This window comes from Gymnogyps californianus, unplaced genomic scaffold, assembly GCF_018139145.2.
Source record: "Gymnogyps californianus isolate 813 unplaced genomic scaffold, ASM1813914v2 HiC_scaffold_92, whole genome shotgun sequence".
In the NCBI taxonomy this organism is placed as follows: Eukaryota; Metazoa; Chordata; class Aves; order Accipitriformes; family Cathartidae; genus Gymnogyps; species Gymnogyps californianus.
In genome coordinates, this window is record NW_026114485.1 from 120,091 (window position 1) to 141,869 (window position 21,779).

The 21,779-nt window shown below is 37.0% G+C and overlaps 1 protein-coding gene across 4 annotated transcripts in view; it reads right to left on the reverse strand.

Annotated features, from left to right (window-relative positions):
• Nucleotides 1–3,210: 3,210 nt before the first annotated feature.
• The window catches only part of LOC127029278 (excitatory amino acid transporter 1-like), an 83,291-nt gene continuing 64,722 nt past the window's right edge, over nucleotides 3,211–21,779 (reverse strand). For 2 of the 4 annotated variants that reach the window (XM_050914846.1, XM_050914844.1), the window contains 7 exons: nucleotides 19,398–19,602; nucleotides 17,960–18,002; nucleotides 10,359–10,654; nucleotides 8,782–9,015; nucleotides 6,473–6,667; nucleotides 4,878–5,012; nucleotides 3,211–3,415 (listed from right to left, as the gene is read on the reverse strand). In XM_050914846.1, the coding sequence (XP_050770803.1) occupies nucleotides 3,211–3,415; nucleotides 4,878–5,012; nucleotides 6,473–6,667; nucleotides 8,782–9,015; nucleotides 10,359–10,654; nucleotides 17,960–18,002; nucleotides 19,398–19,602 (1,313 nt within the window). The remainder of the gene's footprint in view (nucleotides 3,416–4,877; nucleotides 5,013–6,472; nucleotides 6,668–8,781; nucleotides 9,016–10,358; nucleotides 10,655–17,959; nucleotides 18,003–19,397; nucleotides 19,603–21,779) is intronic. The other 2 variants (XM_050914845.1, XM_050914847.1) reach the window with 2 other exon arrangements.

Here is a 21,779-nt window from a genome sequence, read left to right on the forward strand (position 1 = left end):
AGTGGTTGAACTTATATATTGTTTTCACTCAAAATACTGCAGACAAATTAATAGAGGTCATTGTCCAGTTGTTTGTTGGTGTATGTTCCAGAAGGCAGGACTTCTCCCTGCTGCCTCCATCTGGTCCAACCAACACAGCTTTCCAGATGCAAGTGATTCAGGTCCTGTCTTTCTTTTATACCTTCCCTGTCCTTCTGACAAGACATTAACTTCCACTAGATGATAACTCTGCTAGCTGGAGTTGTTGCCAAATGAACCCTGACACCATCACAAACCACTTCTGTGAGAAAAACAGTGGATCGTCTAGGATGACTGTAATGTTGCGACATTGTAATACCCCAGTCAATGGATGTATTTTGCTTCCCATGGCACAATAACCTTTCTGAGTTTTGGACCATCTAATTACACATCCATAATGAACTGGCAGCTTTGCAGTAGCTGAATCAATGAAAATATAAATGCTTTATTTTTTAATATTTTGCTGATATCAATATGAATTTATATACTTGAATTTGAATGAGCTTAAGTTGGAATAACGTTGGTTCTTTTAATTTTTAATGGTCCTCCCTTCCCCCTTCCTTGCCTTCTTTTGTCTGTGCAGTTTCACTTATTTATTTATTTTTGATCATGAAACTGTAAGCAGGTATTTGAAGTGAGGAAGCCCTGCTATATCAAAGCCCTGCTGTATAAAATGGTCTGGAATTCCTGAAATCCCATATTATGAGGTTTTTTGCTCTGAGTTTGTGTGAAGCTTCTGTTACAGAGCCTTTAAAAGAAATCCTAAATGACAGAAAAGCAGTAACGTAAAACTATTTTTATTGAAAATACATCTACAAAGTAATGTTTCTCAATCCACTCTGGGTGCATATCAATGCAAAACCAATGAGGGATGGGGAAGGGAATCTTTCTATAATACCTGATTTCCATAAGAAACAAAGCTAGTATAAAAAAAGATCACATTCTTTGTGACACAATTCATTTTTCTCAGCTGATGTCATAGAAAGACAGCCATTTACATTGTCTTTGCAATGTATTTCCAAACAAAATCTTAACAAAAATTAAATTGCTATGCCATAAATTCTACAGTTAACATTTATACACACATTCTGAATACAGTATCTATATAAAAATATCTCTAATTACATATCAGAAAATATCTATCTGTATCCTAGATTTGCATTCTGTTAGCAAAAAAACCCCACCCCATACCTGTGTTCTTTCAGTCAGAGATTCATTTAGAGCTTTGTAGGTTTGACTGCTCAATACTCTGTATTAAATCCTGCTCGCTTAATTCACTGGAGAGTTCCTGCTTGTATTGTCTGAGTTACTCAACTGGAGAAGACGGGCAGGAGTTTTCAGTCCTAAATAAAACAGTCTTGCTTCATTGCTCTAAACATGGGAAAAGGTTTGCCTTCAACCAGCATGCTGACATTTTCACTACAGTTACTTGTACACCATATTTATGTTCTTTTAGTGACAAGAGCAACATATTGAATATCTTTTTGAGTGGCAACTGGGACATTGCAAGGGAATCCTTCATTTCTATCAGAATTCTTTGGTGGGGGGAGGGATAAAGAAGAGAACCAAACATTTAAATAAAAAAGATCACTCAACACTATTGTGCCTTTTGATTAATATTTCTTCATTCCCCCAACTGTAACTGCATTATAAATCTTTCCAGTTTAACCTCTATAATAACACAAGGCAAAAAGGAAAAAATACATAATGTATATTTCTAAAAAAGGGCTTCATCAGGGAATAACATTTAAATGAACAAAAAAAGCCACAGGATTACAAGTGCATTATCTCCCTTTTTTCATTCTTTCCTTATCTATTCCCTGAAAGAAACCTACAATATTGTGCTTCAAAATTATTTCTAATTAAAATTTCAACATTTATTACAGTATTTACTATTTTGCAATTTATATATTTTTCCTAGTAAAAAGTAAAAAAGCACCCATTAGTTTTACTTTCTAAAGGGTTATTTTTTTCTTTTTGAGATGCTGCTGATAAACACACAAGGATTTCGAAATTTCACATTGAGATAGGGAACCTTCTTCTCCAGATGGAAAAATGTAAATCCAGCTAATAGCTTTATAATTTATCAGTGGAATGACCAAGCATTTGGGAGGTTTCCAATCAGAAAACCTCCTGTTGGTCTCAGGGATTCAGATTTAGAATCCAGTCCCTTTAAGATCTGAGCATCTCACCTTTCTGCACCTTCTGCAGAGGGCTGGCACTGCCTTCTATTCTTATTATTGCTTATTAAGTAGATAATTGGCATACCCAGAGCATGCTATCTTTTTTTTCAGAGACATGAAGACACATTTTCTGTCCCAGAGTCGATACAGCCTAGGGCCTTGCTCCTACAAAAACACACATAGATTATTCAACTAGGTTGTGATGTTGAAATTAAGGGGGCAAATACAGAGTGAGGTCCATACATACATAAATGTTTGCAAGTCATTGGGAGCTGACTAGGCTGTTTTTGTCAAGATCAGCTGAGGCTAATGCAAAAAACTGTGTCCAGATAAAATCACTTTCTCAGAAATATTTCAACTCAGCTGATAAAATTGCTCATTGGGGGTATTTTTTTCTTTATTTATATATCTTCTCCTCTTTTGTCCTTTCAATTAATGTCCTTCTTTTTATTGTCCTGCTAGTATTTGAACAAGGATATAACACTAGAGAAAAAAACTTCAGATAAAAAGCAAAAACCCAGTTAATTTACTTAGCTGGTTGCAGTTATCAAGTTAGAAGTATTGATTGTGTGTTTATAGATGTTAGGAATTTTGCAACAGGTATTTAAAAAAATAAAACCATTTTCAGGCTCTGTTATCTGTTTTTACTTTCCAGTTCATAAAAAAAAAAAAAAAAGAAAGAAAAAGAATAAGAACACATTTACAGGACTGAGTAGCATATACACTGATTTTTTTTTTTATTTATTTAATTGACAATCTCTCTTTATTTATCCTCAGTTAGCACATGTCTAGCAGGACCGGTGTTGTTGCCTGTTAGTTTTTTTTTTAAGTGGGAAGCCAACATATACCTTGATCGCTGCTAATTTGGAATATATTTTCATTAATTCTTTCCAGTGCTAGCATAAAGGAAGAAAACAAGGAATAAGTGAACTTGGTGAATTCAAGATATAAATGGCTGGAAAAAGTGTGTTTTCCACACTTGTAGTGTTGGACTCATGCCTTCTTTACTCTACATCTTGGTTTCACTGTCTAATGGCTTCTCACTCTCATTTTCTTGTGAGATCAGTTGGTACGGTTTCTTCATTTCATTCTCCTCTATCACAGAATTGCCCATCTCAGCATCCTTGTTCTTTAGCTCATGTCGTGATAAATGTTCAACAATTCCTGCTCCGATGGAGTCTCCCAAGACATTGGTAGTGGTACGGAGACGATCCCTAAGGAGAAATAGTAAGTTAGCCTTGACTTGATCACTTGTTCAGGGAAGCATGCAGACTAGCTGTTAAAATGGCCTTTAAATAGCTACTAGATGATTCAGCAATTTTATGTATATTCATTTATCTGAACTGTTAATGCCATGATTCCTTCTACAGAAATTAACAAATATACTAGAATTTGGACCACAAAATGTGTTAATACTCTTGGCAGCTTCACAGCAAGAAACAGCTGTGTGATGAGGATGACAAAGGGAGCATATGGCAGATGCTTCTCGGAGGCATTTCTATACTCTGGTGGTTTGGGTTTATATCCTCTGAACATGTAAGCCAATGAGAATCTACCTTGTTAGGGTCATTTCCCTCCTGACCCTAAACTACGGTCAGTAATTTAGGGTGGAATTCTGCTAAAATGATTCAAAGTAAACTACAACAATTCAGCCATCTTAGAGGGCTCTGCCCAGAAGATGTAGGAGGCAGCTTGACGAGGAGTGACTGGCACTGTTATTTAATAAGCGTCCACCTACATAAGGTTGTGGGCATGTGGTTAGAAAAACATAGAATCATAGAATCATAGAATAGTTTGGGTTGGAAGGGACCTTTAAAGGTCATCTAGTCCAACCCCCCTGCAATGAGCAGGGACATCTTCAACTAGATCAGGTTGCTCAGAGCCCCATCCAGCCTGACCTTGAATGTTTCCAGGGATGGGGCATCTACCACCTCTCTGGGCAACCTGTTCCAATAATCATTTGAAGACATTATGTTCTGATAATGACATGGGCAACTTCTTGCAGGGATCACTTGAGAAGACTGAAGGGTAAAAGCCTCTGGAAACTATAACTAATAGGGGTTAGATGAAACAGAGGTTGGAGGAAACCTTCTGCCTTTGATTTAGTTCCTGGACCTAAGGGATTTCCCCATATACCTACAGGTGTCAGTTAGTCTTTTACAGACAGAGGAACGGAAAAACTGAAGGGCAATACATTGTGGTGGCTGGATAAGAGAGTTACACAACTGTTTTTCAATTCTGTGTCCATGGGGTAGACATATGAACCTTTCCTGGATTAGATAGTCAGCAGGGCTGCAATGAACTGGGTTGGGTCTGAACCAGCTCTGAGCCTGATGGAAAGGTTTTCATTGACAGCCTATGAAAAATAGAAGACTAAAGCAATTCTTTGTTGATTGAATTACAGTGTGTCTGAAAGTTTTCTTAGTACCCTAAGGATCCAGGTTTCTAAGTAACCCTTTTGCATGCAAGAGGAATCATCATTAAGTAACACCCCTCACCATCTGCTCTAAGAAAATACATTAATCGCAAGAAATTGTGATTATTTTTAACACTTCTTTCCAACTGCCTTCCACAGCAAAAGAAGTACACCACTGATCACAGTATTGCCAAAATGTCCCTGGCTATTGCACTTCTAAATATGGTCTAAGCCCTTAGTGACTCCATAAAAATACTTACAAGAACCAGTCCACTGCAATGATAAGAGTGATATCATCTGTAGGCAAACCTACTGATGTAAGTACAATGACCATGGTGACCAGTCCAGCTTGAGGAATCCCTGCAGCCCCAATACTGGCAGCTGTAGCTGTGATGCTGTGCAAAGAGATGGCAAGAGCAATTAATTGACTTCCATAATAAACTCTCCTTATCATCTGGCAAACATTAAAACCAGGTATGAAGCAAGAAAGCATTTGCTCAGTAGTAAAGAAAAAGATGAGACCAGTCCCTAATCTGAATGCTACACAGCTGCAGGGGAGTGTGGATCTTAATCCAAAATGTTTACAATAAACCTTTATCCAGAACCCTGGAAACATGATTTTGTTAGATGTTAAATCCCTTACTAGATGCTAAGGGCCAGACAAAAACATTATAGCTACATGCCCCCACCCATCGAACAAACTCACTCCACAAGCTCAAACATGTTAAAAGAAAAGCTGAGGAGGTAATTTTGTCCTGGCAGATCTAATGCAAGAACTTTTATTCTCTGTCCATCTCACTATAACTTCATGTTAGGTGAAGTATCTGTCCTCCAGCAGTTGGCATTCAGCCATCAGAAAACAAAGCTGCCAGAAACCCTGAATCATACAGTCTAGTAACTTGATAGAAATATGCTTGTTTACATCTAGTTTAGGAAGAATTTGTTTTGTCAGGTGATTTGGCAGGGAGCAGCCCTAGTACTAATGAATATGGAACTATTGCCTCGGAGTGTGAAGACAGAGTTTTGCCTTCTGCTGCTGAATATTGAATTAAGCTGATGTTTTTTATGGAGAGAAGCACTTCTGCTTGAAAATCTTCTACATTCCCAGTTCACCATATCTGAACTTTCAGTGTTTTGGAGTGATAAAATACCTGTCTCTGTCCTACAGTGTCCCTCTCTCCCCTTGCTGACATTTCTTTCTTCTGCACATGTACCCATCACCCTTTTCTCTTAAACTGTTTGAGTAACATAATAAATTAATGCAGATCAGTTATCATTGAGTGGTACTTAGTGGGTTGTTTGCTGTTCTATTTCAAACATGAAGGCTTGTGTGCTTGAAAACATACCTATCTTCTCCACCTCTATCAGCTGGTGTAATAAAAGGTATTACTGCTCCTTACACAGCTTGCTCTACTTGTATCCTGAGACCATCATGACTAGGAAAACACTACATCTCCTAGCATTAGCACTGTACCATGCCACTGTGATGCTCTTATGCTACTGTTTTGTACATGCATTAGAAACTATCTGGTACTGATTGTAAATCTACAGCTCCCAAAAGGTGCATGAGTTCTTAAGAAAGAAAATTTAAAAGTCATTAAAAACTGTTCTTGTTGACTCTACTAAGTCCAGTGATAGGTATGTCATGCTACAGTTTTTTAAAGGTTTACCTAATGGAGAATATGTGCTGGGGGGCCTCTTCTGTGCAGAAGATGTAAATCATTACAGTTATTCAGCTACTGTAGCAGTTCTCATTTTTAGCTCTAGATGCTTTTGTTTAATCCCACATATAATGGCAAGAAGGAGCCATCACAAAGGTGCTTTTATTAGATGTAGGTAATAATGGCTTCTGTACCTGATTGTGATAATCTGTCCAAAGTTCAGATCAAAGTTGTTAACCTGTGCAATGAAAATCGCAGCCAAAGCCTCGTATAAAGCAGTTCCGTCCATATTAATTGTAGCACCAACTGGGAGTACAAATCTTGTAACTCGTTTGTCCACTCCATTTATTTCTTCTAGACACTTAAATGTAACAGGTAGTGTTGCAGAACTGAAACAAAAAGAAGGTAATACATGATATAAATTCTACAAAGAGGGAATGAAAATGTCCTGGTTTCAGCTAGGACAGAGTTAATTTTCTTCCTAGTAGCTGGTATAGTGCTGTGTTTTGGATTTAGGAGGAAAATAATGTTGATAACACACTGATGTTTTTAGTTGTTGCTAAGTAGTGTTTATCCTAAGTCAAGGATTTTTCAGCTTCTCATGGCCAGCCAGCAAGAAGGCTGGAGGGGCACAAGAAGCTGGGAGGGGACACAGCCAGGACAGCTGACCCAAACTGGCCAAAGAGCTATTCCATACCATATGACATCATGCCCAGTATATAAACTGGGGGAGCTGGCTGGGAGGGGGGATCGCAGCTCGGGAACTAACTGGGCATCGGTCAACGAGTGGTGAGCAATTGCATTGTGCACCACTTGCTTTGTATAGTCTAATTCTTTTAGTATTACTATTGTCATATTATTATTATCATTATCATTGTTTTTCATTCCTTTCTGTCCTATTAAACTGTCTTTATCTCAACTCACGAGGTTTTTTTTTCCTGATTCTCTCCCCCATCCCAGGGGTGGGGGGGCAGTGAGCGAGCGGCTGCGTGGTGCTTAGCTGCCGGCTGGGGTTAAACCACGACAGAAAAGAATGTCATGCTTTGTGGTGACAAGATAGATTGTTCTAATTGTCTTAATTTTTATGTGATCTATCAGAATATTTTTTTAAAAAATGCCAAGGCTGAATTTAAACACTTCTAATGATGGTGGTTCTCCTGATGCTCTTGGAAGGTTTTTCCAATGGTTAATTACTGTCGCTCTCTATGTAGTCCCTAGTCTGAATGTGTCTAACTTCAGTATTTTGTCACCAGATTTTGTTATACTTTAGCATGCTAGGAAGAAGAATCTATTTAAAAATTACCGCTTCCCATTTTTGATGTCATCGAGTTATGATTAAATCACCCCTAAGCATTGTTTTCCTGAATTTATAGAAATTGAGCTATTCAGCCCTTCAGCAAACAGCATGTTTTCTCATCTTTATTTGCTGGCTCCCCTGGAAAGGGCATTCTGATGGACGATTACATTATTTTACCACTTGTGGGTTAACCCTGATAGGCAGCTAAGCAGCACACAGTCACTGCCTTCCCCCCCTCCCCCTGAGTTTATTTTCTCTTAAACTATGTTGACTGGCATTAGTTATATTATCTACCTTTTAAAATCATTATTAATCAAATTCCCTTTTAGGCATTCCACAAATTTGCAAAGATTGACATTAAAATGACAAATGTGAAATTAGTAATTTTCCCTCTCTACCCATTAATATACTGGCATAATTTTTTAAAGTCCTAAAGAGTTTTTTCAGTGATACAAAACTTAATCAGATTCTACATTAATGGTCCCAATAGTGTCTCATCCAGATCTTCAGAATAATCCCAAACACCAGGGTCTTGAATTTAGTTATATGGAATGGCTGACTGAAAACATCTGTCTTTAAGAGATGCTTTTAAAATCTATTAAAATGAAAGGTCATATGGTGTAGAAATATATATTTGATTACAATGATGTTTCTTTTCATCATAGACGCAAACAGGTTTTTTATTCATATGAAGTCCCTATGATTTCATCAACAAAGAGCAAAAATGGCATTTCTATTGCATTCCTGATATCCATCATTGGCTATCAGGATTTTGAGCACAGAATGTCACCTGCCAAGAAGGGCTCTCAAGCTCTCTCAGAATCCCCTCTGAACCTTCCTGTTTGCTGCTCCATTTTGCCACGCACAAATGTAAAACTTCCCTTGCCAGCAGCATCCTTTATCAGCAAGCCATTACAAACTACTTACAAATCTCAAACACCAAGGCTAATCAAAGTCACAAGGGTTCCAGCCATACAGTCTGCATCACCAAACAGACCTATTTCATCTCTGTTCAAGGGTTCTTATAGAAAATAGACTTCAAATCAATATAATGATAATAATCATCTCTGTTGGAGAGCAGTGGAACTGAAATAAAGTGCCCAAGTGAATATTTGAATATGGAGTTAACCAATTACATTAGGCAAAATTGTTTCTCAAACCAATAATATTATAAAAACAATATGACCTTAAAATATTGTATTATACCTGGAAGACGTTCCCAAAGCTGTGACTAATGCCTGGATTAGGCCTCCAATAAATACCCAAGGGTTCTTACGAGTGATCAGGAAGTAGAGAAGAGGTAGGACAATGACAGCATGAATTAGCAAACCGATGATAACTGTTACAGTATACATGGCAAGCTGGCCACCGATCACACCCATATCTTCCATCTCAACAATTTTTCCAGCAATCAAGAAGAGGATTCCAAGTGGAGCATACCTGCAAATAAGAAATCAAATTAGTATTGCACTGAACAAAGTAGAAATCCACTCCCTCATCCATACCTTTTGTGTTTATATGCATGCATGAATGTAGGATTTTGCTGGTAGGATGACTGTAATTATTCAGAAGCAGCCCAAGAGTTTAACTCTTTAACTCTTAACAGTTTAACCTGGATGAAACCACAGCAGTGAATGTTTCTGATAGGCTCTGTTGGATTCAGGATCTGGTAAGGATTTCAAGAAGACGTATAGCATGCCTTTCAGACATGTAGGGAGATGAGCTCCCTTTGGAATTCAAGTGTCATTTAAAAGCTAGTTTAGCTAATTCTGTTATAATTCTGTCATAATTCTGTCTGTATGAACAAAGGCTCAACCAACATAGTTGGAGACTATGCCAAGTGCCCAGTTCTATTATCTCTCCAGTGTTGTTTCCCATGTTTTTGGGGAAGGAACCCACACAGAAGGCTAACTTCTGATGATTTCAAGCTGTTTCTGGCCATGCCCCATTTTATCGATTGGGGCACTGGATAAATACTTTAGCATGAAGCCATCTGTATGACAGAGGTTAGCTGCATTGTGGGGCAGCAACAAAGGTGGTATAATCTGCTTTTTCCTATCGGCAAGCACAGCTACAGATGAAGAAGGAGCTAGTGCTGAGCATAAATCTCTAACATAATCCTGCTGCAGCTGGACTTTTGATACAGCCTTATTTCCATAAATGTCCCCTTGTCTTTTTATACTAAGTTACCACAGAACAAAATTTATGCAGCATATCTCAATCGAACTTTCAGCCATCAAATCCATGTAGAAATGTCTCAGAAGTAATAATTCTCATCCACTGCTTTATCATCTTAAGTGAGCTCATAAAGAAGGAGAAAAGATTTTTGCTTTGTATAGATGTTTCCTGGCAGAATAGAATTTTACTTACTGGAAAAAATATACTTATTTTTAGTCTTGCTGTGTAGAAATAAGATTATGGGAGAGGTTTGTTGTTTTTCTTTAGTGAAGTCAGAGTAGGTTATAAGGAAACTTTGATAGCATACCGTTGTGATCTCTGTCTTTATGAAGACATAGAATGGCTCTATATAAGCTTGGCAAATTCTGCCATATATCCTGATTTTTTTGTGTCAAAAGCTAAACACACTGAAAGAATAGGTATGTTTGGGCAAATTATTGATATACAGAATTACAGTTCTTGGGTTCATTTAAAAAAAAAAGCTACAAGATAGTTAAGATCTTATTGTCTGACTTCCTGCCAAACAGACTTGCTATCCAGTGCATGATTGTGATGAAAAAATATTGTTAGTAACTTAATATGGAATTTATCAGAGAGGCACTTACCACATTATTAGAGCTACCAATCTCATGATAGCCTCATTTAGGCTATCAAAGAAGTCTTTTAATGCCTGACCTTGCTCCTTCATGCTTCCAATTACCAGGCCAAAGCTTATTGAGAAAACCACCAAGCCAAGAGCATTCACTCCATTTACAGAACCTGGAACAGGAACTATTTCCTCTTTCATTTGAGTGAGGGTTTCCATTGCTTCTGACACATTACTTAATATGGAAGCCACTGTGGATGTGTCATTGGATGAAATATCTACTTTAAACATTCTCTTTTCATAGTTAGTTTTGAACTGGTAAGACAAAAAGAAAAGAAAGATAGGAATTCTGTGAATTATAGCAAAGGTAAAAATCACACATTAAATTATTAATTACTATTGTAGGACATTTGAATTCTTTGTGTAATATTTGTTAGTAGAATGTACTGTTATGAAAACCTAGCTTTCCTGAAAGCAACAAAAATTCATATTAACTTCAAGAGCTAAAGCTTCACCTTTAGCTTTCTCATAAATATGTCAAAATCAAAGACGCAGATTTGTCATGCTCATGAGTTTTGTGACAAAACTATTGATTCTTAGTTTGCATTTTTATAAATTGTTATTTTTCCCAAAAACATTTTCCCAACTGTTAAATAAATAGGCCTTTTTTGGCTAGTTGAAATATTTTCATGTGCTCTGGAGTTTCCTTACTTTTTCATCTTTTTGAATTAGAAAAAATTAGAGTGAAAGTAACTGAAATATAACATACTTCTTTTTTCCTTTGCTATAGCAAAGCCATTAGTTTTCTCTGCTTTGCAGTAACAAATCACCACTTTTCTTAATTAAGAACAGGGTTCTACATTAAATGGTTCCATTATGGAATGGGCAAATCAATTTCAAAATCTCAATATGCTCCTAAATGTCTACTTTGAAAACCAGTCTTTCACCACCTAATACTTCTCCAAAGAGAAATGTGTATCCTGAATATTTCTCTCTGGGCTCAAAAAGCCCTGCAGTCCTGTCCTGATTAAATTATTTTGAGCAAAGAATACTAAATATCACTAGTAAAATGTTTCTAATATATCTCAGGATGCTAAATACCATATTAAAGCAATGGGATGCTGGTGTCAAGGTTATTCAGCAACTTTGGATTTTTATTCCTTTGGGCCTGCCAACAAAAAACCCCCAAATATTAAGTCCAGGAGCTGTAGTATTATTAGTAATATTTGGAGACTGTTGCACATTCTGAAAGTATTTGAGTGAAATGGAGTACTTATGACTAAGATGGGAAACCTGAATATCAGCATCTAGCAACACTGACCTAATTTTCTGCTATTTTCCACACCTGAATAGTTTTGATGCACTCCTTCCACATATTTGCTGTATCCCCTGAAGGCTTTAAGTCTTTCAGAACTTCAAGTAAAACTTGCTTAGAGGAGATTTACAGAAAATTTCTGAATAAGATGTAGCAGAACAAATCTCCATGGAGGTTAGATATTTTTGAGTTTTAAATGAAATTTGCTAAAAAGTTTTAAGACTTGGGCTGTGGTTAGAGTAGACAGCTGAGCTGTTCCAACAGTTGGCTGACATGGAAAAGCACAGTTCCACTTCCTCACCCGCTCCCATCCAACCTGTGATAATTTCTCCTCTGTATCAGTTCTAGTTTGATCCCTCCATGAGCCAATCCTACTCTTTAAATTGGCAGAAAACTTATCAAGCAAAAAAGTGGCTATTTTTTGGTAAAGGCTATGGAGGTGAATCAGCTCACTGAGGAATCAGATGAATGCCAGAGAGGGCAAAACACTGAGACTGGGACTATACAGCCAGGGAAGGAGGGATGGGATTGCCTCTTTAAGTGACAGAGAGGTATTAGAGTGGAAATTATCTAGAAGTTATCACTGAAGGGATTTTATTTCAGTCGTGACAGGAGTGTTAAAATACTGCCTAACACTGTACATCAAACACTTTTATTTAAAAATATGTGTGTGGGTATGATAACTGTATTATATGTATATTTTTGTTACTGTTTTAGAGTAGAAAAAAAAAGTTAGGTAAAAATTCCTTAATACAAGTATCTGAAGGGTGTTGGACTTGTGGGCATGCAGATTAGAGAAATGTAAAAAAGCAAGCTGCTTAATGAGGACTGGAATTAAAGCCTAATTTCCTACCACATTTCCTATTCATTTCCTACTTTCCCTAGACACATCATAACTGACTTTGTCCTGATTCTCCTCCATTACCCTCAGGTCCTTCTCTCATTCCTACCTATTTGACTAGGTCAAAAGCAACACATGATATGGCTATTAGACAGCGTTAGATGTGTGCTGCCTGACTGAATGGCTGCTGCCTGTTGGAACAGGTTAAGAGCATAAACCGCTTTTCTTTCAGTGGCAGCACAATTTTGATTTCTCTGAGACTTGCCCCCTCCCCCCCCCCCCCCCCCCCCCCCCCGTCAAATTAGGTTAGAATTGGCCATTGGGCTCAAAAATTACAACAAGGGACTGGGAAAAAGTTGGGCAGCTACAAGGGAGAAAGCACAATCACATGAAGTTTCTTACCTTTAAAAACCCAGTTAGAAATCATTTTAGGTTATAATAAGCATATTCCTTCTTTTTTGTGCTGATTCTGGAACTCTGTCCCAGCAGGAGGATGCCTTTAATCCTTTATTAGTTAAGTCTCTTTAGGGATATAATATGGATTTTAGGACCTCACTTAGCAAAGTCTGTTTTCGTTTCAGCTAGACTGGTACACAGAGATGTAGATCTTATCTGTTGACTCATCCTGTTGGTCAGACTTAAGTATTCAGAAATGTTAGCTTTAGCCTAGGGAGAATAGTCTTTCTAGAACACTTTCCAGAGCAGTGGAGAAACAGTTTATTTAGAGTGAGATTCAAAATGGCAATCATCTGAGCAACAGGAATCAGAGCAACTTTATTTGCTCTGAGACAGTCGTTTGAGCTAGTCTTTCTTTCATTGCTAAATGAGGTTAAGGATAACTTTGTGGATGTGTGTGTCTTCTTATGCTCAAAGTTGTCTATCAAGCACCACGCAGCTGCTTCCCAGTGGGGTGGGGAGGAGGAAAAGAAAGTAAAACTCGTGGGTTGAGATAAGAACAGTTTAATAACTAAAGTAAAATACCCCTTTGGCTAGTTCGGGTCAGCTGTTCTGGCTACGCTCCCTCCCAGATTCTTGCACACCTGCTTGCTGGCAGAGCATGGGAAACTGAAAAATCCTTGGCTTAAGATAAGCGCTACTTAGCAACAACTAAAACATCAGGGTGTTATCAACAGTATTCTCACACTAAATCCAAAACACAGCACTATACCAGCTACTAAGAAGAAAATTAACTCTATCCCAGCCGAAACCAGGACAGAGGGAAAGGGACATTTTGTTCCACTATTCTTCCTGTTTCTGGGGAAGAAAATGTGCAAAGAAGGAGAAGAAGCAAGAGGAGGCAGCTTTGTTTGCCTCACAGACTTGCTGGGAAAGAAGAACAGGAAAGGGAATCCAAAGGACCATTAGACTAAATGAGAAGCAGCAGAAAATTTAGGAAGATCCTTCCTAAATGAGTCCTAAGGTCCCAGTCTTCCTTCCTGGCTCTTCTTGTCCCAGCAGCAATCTTCTAAAAGCTTTCCCAACTCCATCTAGAAGCCCTCCCCACCTTGGTTACCCCTCTCCACACAGCACCTCCATTTCATTTTGCAGGAGAGCAATTCCACGTCCAGAAAACTAATTTTACTTCACTAAAATGAATTACTTGAAGGAAAGTACAATTTTCCACATATTAGTGTCACAAAATTTGAGTAATAGTTGATCTTTTGAGGTTAAAAAACTTTGAAATGATAGTTGGTCCTGTGTGTCAGTGGAGCTGCTTTGGGAGGGGCTTGCTATTGGTGGAGAAATAATAGGTTCAAAATTTGCTGTGAGTCCTAACACAGTCACTAGAGGACCTGTCTGCTGGCCATGGTGAGAAAGAAAGAAAAACCTTCCAGTGGGTTCCAGTGCAGATCTCTGTCAGGAAAGAAACCTGCCTAAGGATGATATAAGACAGAATGTGAGCATCTAATATATCAAAAGATGTGATTTGAATGTGGAGTGTATATGCCAGTGATGGTTTCCAGGTGTGCAAAGCTGTGGATCAGTATTACGCCTTTGAGTGTGGGCTACTATTAGTAGTGTGTTTTGTGTTTGGGCCAGCAAACATGGTGTTACAGAACCAGATTAGTGCCAGATGGATCATCCTTCTTCATATATCTTCTGAGAAACATATGAAAAACCTGATGTAAACTTTTGAAAAGAAAGTTACAGAGTCAGATATAAAAAGTCATCTGGATACCTATGAATCTTACAGATACTTGTTTCTCCTGTAAAATGTTTTTAGTGTAACAAATCTGGTTCAACAAAATAACTTATGCCTAAAATCTAAGTTTTGGTACCTGATTCAAAAGGTAATAGTATCAGTAGGACAGATTTAAAAACCTGGTGCTTCAGTAAGCATATCTGCTGACGAAAGTCAGAAAAAACTTTCATTAAATATTTTCTGTTTTTTGAACCATTTTTAGGAGATCCCTTTAAGCTGTAAAGCACATGAGAAATACAATATACTTAATGTAAAAAGAATCTACAGGACATCTTTAATTAAGAACATAGATTTAGGACTGCTAGTGTCCTGGTTTCGGCTGGGACAGAGTTAATTTTATTCCTAGTAGCTGGTACAGTGCTGTGTTTTGGATTTAGTAGGAAAATAATGTTGATAACACACTGATGTTTTCAGTTGTTGCTAAGTAGTGTTTATCCTAAGTCAAGGATTTTTTCAGCTTCTCATGCCCAGCCACCAAGAAGGCTGGAGGGGCACAAGAAGCTGGGAGGGGACACCGCCAGGACAGCTGACCCAAACTGGCCAAAGGGCTATTCCATACCATATGACATCATGCCCAGTATATAAACTGGGGGTAGTTGGCTGGGACGGGGGAAAGCTGCTCAGGAACTAACTGGGCATCAGTCCGCAAGTGGTGAGCAATTGCATTGTGCATCACTTGTTTTCTATATTCTAATTCTTTTACTATTGATATTGTAATTTTATTATTATTATCATTATTATTATTTCTCTTCCTTTCTGTCCTATTAAACTGTCTTTATCTCAACCCATGAGTTTGTGTTGTTTTCGATTCTCTCCCCCATCCCACTGGGTGGGGGGAGTGAGCAAGCAGCTGCGTGGTGCTTAGTTGCTGGCTGGGGTTAAACCACAACAGCTAGTCACTGAGTTGAGTTTCCTATTGCTGTAGGATACTTTATTGAATGAATTTTTCAAGTCGTATCTTAAAACTGATGACGTAGTTTTTCCCCATGACTCATAATTGAAGATTTTTCCAGGATCTCACCTTTTAGGTAATGAAGGTTAAAAACCTTACTAATTCCCACTTTAAATTCAGTCATAGTGATTTGTATTTCTTCTTGTATAAACATTTTTCTTTATCTTATACAGCTCTGCTCCCACTTTGTTTTTTATATCTGAATAGTTTTTAAAGCAAGCTTCTTTTTGCTTTATACGCTATGTTCTTTTGAACAGCAACTCTTCTCTCCATTGTGCTTATTTTACATTAATCTGCCTTGAACGTAATGACCAGAATATACCCAATATTCCAGACAGTCACATTCCTCTTGTTTTATTTCCTCTCTTGGAGTTATGTCACCTAATATATCCTAGAGCTGAATTAGAGGGGTTTTAATTTTTTTTTCTTTGTGATGATGACTTCCCATCTCAAAGCAGAAATTACAGTTAATTTCTAAATGTTTATTTCACATGTGATGAAGAGCTACCAGGAGATAACTGAACATGCCAATGTCTGTAAGAGCCAATTCACTTTGTTCTTGTGACTTTATAGTGTTACAGTGTGCCAGGGACATACTACCTTCTTTGATGTTTGTTAGATATCTCGATACAAAGTTCTTCAACTTTCTTGTCATCTGTAAATTTCATTGTGTGCATCTTGTGGCAATGTCATTCATAAAAATATCAATTGAAATACGCCCAGTCCTTCAGCAACTTCCATTGCTATCTCCACAAATTTTACAATTCTCACAATAATCTTATCCCCTGCTCAACTATTTAACTTCCCTCAAATTAAAAACTCTCTTTTACAGAAGTCTAAAGAGATTAGATCCATTGCACTTCTGTGGCACCAAAAAAAAAAAAAAAGAAAATAAGAAAATGAGCAATCTTGTGGAAGAAAGATGGAAGGTTATTCTGGTAAAATCTGTTTCAGAAACCCGTGTTATTCTTTATCTTTTTTTCGTGTATTTTTCATTTTCATTTATTACTAAGTCTTTACTCTTTCCCTCAAGGTACTTGTATCCTTAAGTACAACCAAGATCAGGCTAATGGGTTATTAACTGCTTAAATCAATTCCCAAATCTTTTTGAAATTGCAATTTGAAAGGCATTATGATTGCTTTCACCAGTTATAGATAATAACTTCCCAACTTGACATATTTATTAAAAATACTTGCTGCTAGGTCTGTAACTTTATGCCCTAATTCTTTCATGATTTTGAAATAAAAATGATATCATTCCCTGACTTTATTACATTAAATTCTTTGAATTTTGTTTCTAGTTTAGATACAGACTTTTGTATTTCCATACTGCTCTTCTGCATCACTATCCTTACTGAAAACAGAGGCATAGCATTTGTTGTTTTTGCACCTGGGACTAGTTTATCTTTAATCTCGACCAAATCTTTAATCTAGAAAGTCATTGCTTTTTGTTGGTTTCTGTTTATGTAACTAAAGAAAATGTTACTGTTTCTTTTCAATTCTTCTGCAAGATGTAACTCAGCTGGACTTTGGAAAGTTTCTACTTTATCCTCTTGCTTCTTGACCTCCACATTCCAGCTTTTTTTAATTGCTACAGCAATAACTGGTAAATAATATCAGTTCAAGATTGTCTGTGGGGTCAATATGAAGCAATTAGATTATGGCAATACACATTATAGGTTTCACTGAAACTATCATGTTCTCTTTTTAAAGGAGGAATGTAACTAGTTACTATTATTTTCTCTGTAGAACAGTCAAGGTTAAGACCAGGCTAATGATAGAGGAATTTGGGAAGCAACATAGAAAGAACATTCCTGTGCACTCCTACCATAGGTGACAGGAAGTCCCCTAGTTTGATTTTGTTATTGATGTCCACAAAATTGTTGCCTCAGTTTCTAACCTATGCACATTTCCCCACATGACATTCTTGAACATCTTCCAGTCTTTGTACAGATGGTACATATCTCAGTATCTCCCAATTTAACATAACACTGTTTTTGAAAAGTAAATTCTATATTGACTTCAGTGAAGCTTGCTGTGGACTTATGAATTTGACATTTTGAAAAAACTTATTTTTTGATTTGCTGTGCCAGGTGTGTTTTCTTCACTTCTCATAGCAAATACTGAGACAATATGATTGAAAACAAAGCACAGATTTGGTTGGGGTTTTTTTGGTGACAGCTGGCAGGATACATAAGATTTGTTTCTGCTGTAAGTACAAGTACATGATATTTCTAAAGAAAATACTATTACATTTAAATTTTTTACTTTATTATATGTTTTAGTTGGAAATAACAAAACATTTTTACCTGTTTAAAGCAAGCTTCCACCAGATTTGGAGGGAACATATTTCTGTGAAAAAGAAAGGAAATAACATGAGAAGTAATAAGACTCTAGTAATACCTTAAGTAGTGGCACAGCTAATAAAAGAATTGACCAGCTAATTTTCAAAGGAATCCTAACACCAATATGTAATTGTGTATACAGTGAGTAAAGCTTTGCATATAGCATTGGCCTGATTAGCTTTATCAGGATGAAATGTAGTAGGGTTGGATAGATCCTGTCAATTGCAATCTCTGTATCCAGTATTGTATAGCAGGTCTGGTTATGGAGCAGAATATTAGCTAAATTACCAAATGAACAAAGCTCTGTGGGTCAGTGTTGACTTTTAATTTTGTATTTATTAATGCTGTCTGAATCTAGATGAATAAAGAAGTTATTAATATTTAATGCATTTCTACATCTCAAACAAATTTTGCAGTCACATAGCCTAGTACATCATGACATCACTCAATTTAGAGTCTTGTCGTGATTAAGAAATAAATATTTCTGAAGTTTGAATATTCTTTAATAATAACACATACACATATAAATATATATGTGTGTGTATACTTGTTACATATGAGGATTTGCTTGTTTGCTTTCCAGAATGGTGACATTTCTGAGGGAATTAGAAGCACCCTAACTGAATAAATCTTGAGGAATCTGAGTGCAAACCTCTTCATGGGTCTTTCTGAAGTCCCCCTTCCTGGCAGCATGACTCTTGGAGGCCTTTCTCCATGTCTCTGGCTTGTCCAAATGGGTTAGTGGAACACAAAATTTTGGTGGCTTTACCTGTGGAAAAGCTCCCGAGTTTAAAACCTCAGCTTCCCTACTCCCTGGAATACATTTGTGACATATTAGCTCTATAAAAGAGGCACTGCAGAGTCTCTGAGCAAGGAGAAAACAAGATTTTATATTTGTGCCCCTCTATTTCAAGCATTTTACTTGCCTGTTCCTGGAATTTATTTCCCATCCATACAATTTAACAAGGTTGAATAGATGCACCCAGACTGGTGGTTACAATTCAAAATTAAGATTAATAGCTAAATCAGGGATTCAAGTGAAGTGATAAAACTGTTGAAACTTGGAAGTAAGGGAAAGCAGAGGAATTTGGTAATAAGGATTGTGCTATGGAAGGAGGGGAAAAGACCCATGCAGATAGCAGAAGTCTTTCTTTCATGTGTGAAAGAAAGAATCTTTCTTTCTTTCTTTGAATATTAAAAGCAGTTTCTTCCCTTGCAACAGCCTGATTTGAAAATAAGTCCATGTATTCTTTTGTAGTGTTGTAGGGGTTAGAGATATTGGTAAGAAATTTGGCTAATTTAGGCATTCACTGTCTAAAATTCTCTACTATCCTTCTTGTGTGAATCTAAATATCACTGTTGTTGTTATTGGTACAGAAAATGTGCAATATCATAGCCATACCTGATTAAATCAAGAAAGGCATCTGCTGCTGTCACTTGCACGATTTTGCCTTCTCTGTGCATGTTTTCTTTAGTACCTTTCCCAGGGTGGATGATGACCACAATGATTATACCAATCAGTACAGCAACGATCGTAGTACTCATGTAGTAGACTACTGCTCGGACTCCCATCTTCCCTGATGCTTTACTATCCAGGGCAGCAATTCCTAGTAAATTTAAGCACAAGGACATTCACCTCATACAGTTGTGAGTAAAGACTATAAACTCAGCATGATGAAAATGGTTTTGTGGGAAGAGTTTTGATGACCAGTACATTTAAAGCTACCCAAGGTAAGTTGGCCCTCTTTTGCAGCTTGTACTGCCACTGTCTTCCCATCCCACCCCTAATGCTTGTTATTACATAATTTTCTATTACAAGAGTTACAGCTTTCTGTGCTTTGTTAACACTTGTTAAAAGCAAAGATTATTGATCTGATGCAGTGTGGCACTCCCTATATTCCAGTGAGCCAATTCATGGGTTTTGATTAGCATAGTTACCATAGTCTGAAAAATGTACCTTAGAAATGTGCTGCACCGAATTTGTAATGGTAAGAAAGAAAACAGAGTACCCTCAAGTAATGTTGATAATGTTTGCTACAATTAATGTGTACGAAGAGTTTTCTTCAATCCCTAATGGAATGACCTGAGTTTACCTCTGTCCCAAGCCATGGGAGTTTAAAATAGATTAAATGCTGTTAGCTTGTTTCAGAAAATCCTTACTATTGTATGAATAAGCATTTAGAATCTTTTATAAGCTTTGCAAAACTTGCGACATCATTATTCCTAATTCTTGGCTCGTCTTAATGCATCTGATCTAATATGAATACTAGGATGCTCAGTATGGCATCTGCTAAAGTATTTGTTCATGAGATTGCACCAACAGGGCTGCATTGTGTTTTTTAAATGAAGGTGTAGTTCTGCCAGGGAAAGAGCTCTGAATTTCTGAGAAGGAGTGTCTCATGAGGACTGTCAGAAATGGAAATGCTCTTTCTCTTTCCAAACAGGTGCAATTAGCGTTCCTCTCCTTAAAATGCCCCTTTGCTCCTTCTCCTTAAAATTTTAAGTAGTCTATAACTTCCCCATACTTCATCTGGAGGGCTACACCATCTGTCTCAAAACAGTGCTGGTGTTTCTTGTTGGAATCATGCTTTCAAAGTGCAGAATGAAGAAAGAGGTCAGGAAAAGATCTCTGCTTTATTATCTCCTCCTATGTACCTCTATATGGCACTATCTAATCCAAACTTTTGTGGACTGCCCACATATTTATCTAGATGCCATCTTTGAATGTATAGAAGATAATGAAAGTTGCCTATCTTCTGTTCTGGGTACTTAGAGGAGAAAGCATTTAAAATAAGGCAAAAGGACTGTGTGAATATAAATAATATGGAAACATAAAACTAGAGTCATGGCCTGGCAAAACTAAATATTTTCTCAAAATGCTTATCATTGTGGATATATCATACTTCTGTCTATCTTCTAAAGGAGGAAATATGTGCTACTAGAGTTACAGTGAAACTACTCTAGATAGTCACTGATGTAACTGAGATCAAGGCTGTGTTCCAGGCTCTGATCAAATCTTCAAAGTATAAAACCAATCGCATGCTTCATACTTACCCTTTCATTTCAGCTAGGGCTTGCCTGTCCTTTCGGCAGAAGCAATTAGAGCCAGTAAGATTTGTACCCACAAAATGAATTGCAAAGGGTGATTACTAGATTTGCACCCTGAATTACTTGATTTATATGTGCCATTGTAGTGGAAGAACAAAGTGTTACAGGCACAGGAAGAAACTGAAAATGGAAATCCAACATTTGAAGCACTTGATCCTTCATTTCTCTGCTCAGCTTTTCCATCAGTAAAACTGGATGATAATGCTTGTGGTAAGTTTACATTTATGTTTTGAAATTCTGTGAGGAAAATGGTAAATGCTACCAAGTAATAAATAGTTATTTTTACAAACAAGAAGTAAATCCTATAGCCAGTCTTGTCAGCGGATGGAGTATTGCTTGGTTTTTTAGAGTCCTCAAAATAATGCAAATGCAAAATAATGCAAATATAATTAACCAATGCATAAAAATAAAGTTAAGAATTGTTGGAGTCTTTCAGAGCTTCTACTGAGTTGTACAATGTTTATTTCAGACAGCATTTGTTACAAATTTTATTTTTAAAGTATCAGTATATAACTTAAAAAGAAGTGTAATTTAAAAAGTGAAAAATGAATGCATGCATACTAGTCCTGTCAACTTTGTCTTTATATATTTTAATTGCTGTTTTATGTTCTTACTTGCTATTTCTAAAGTAGCAGCAATGGGCTGTGTAGTTTTTCATTTTAGCTAAGACCAACTT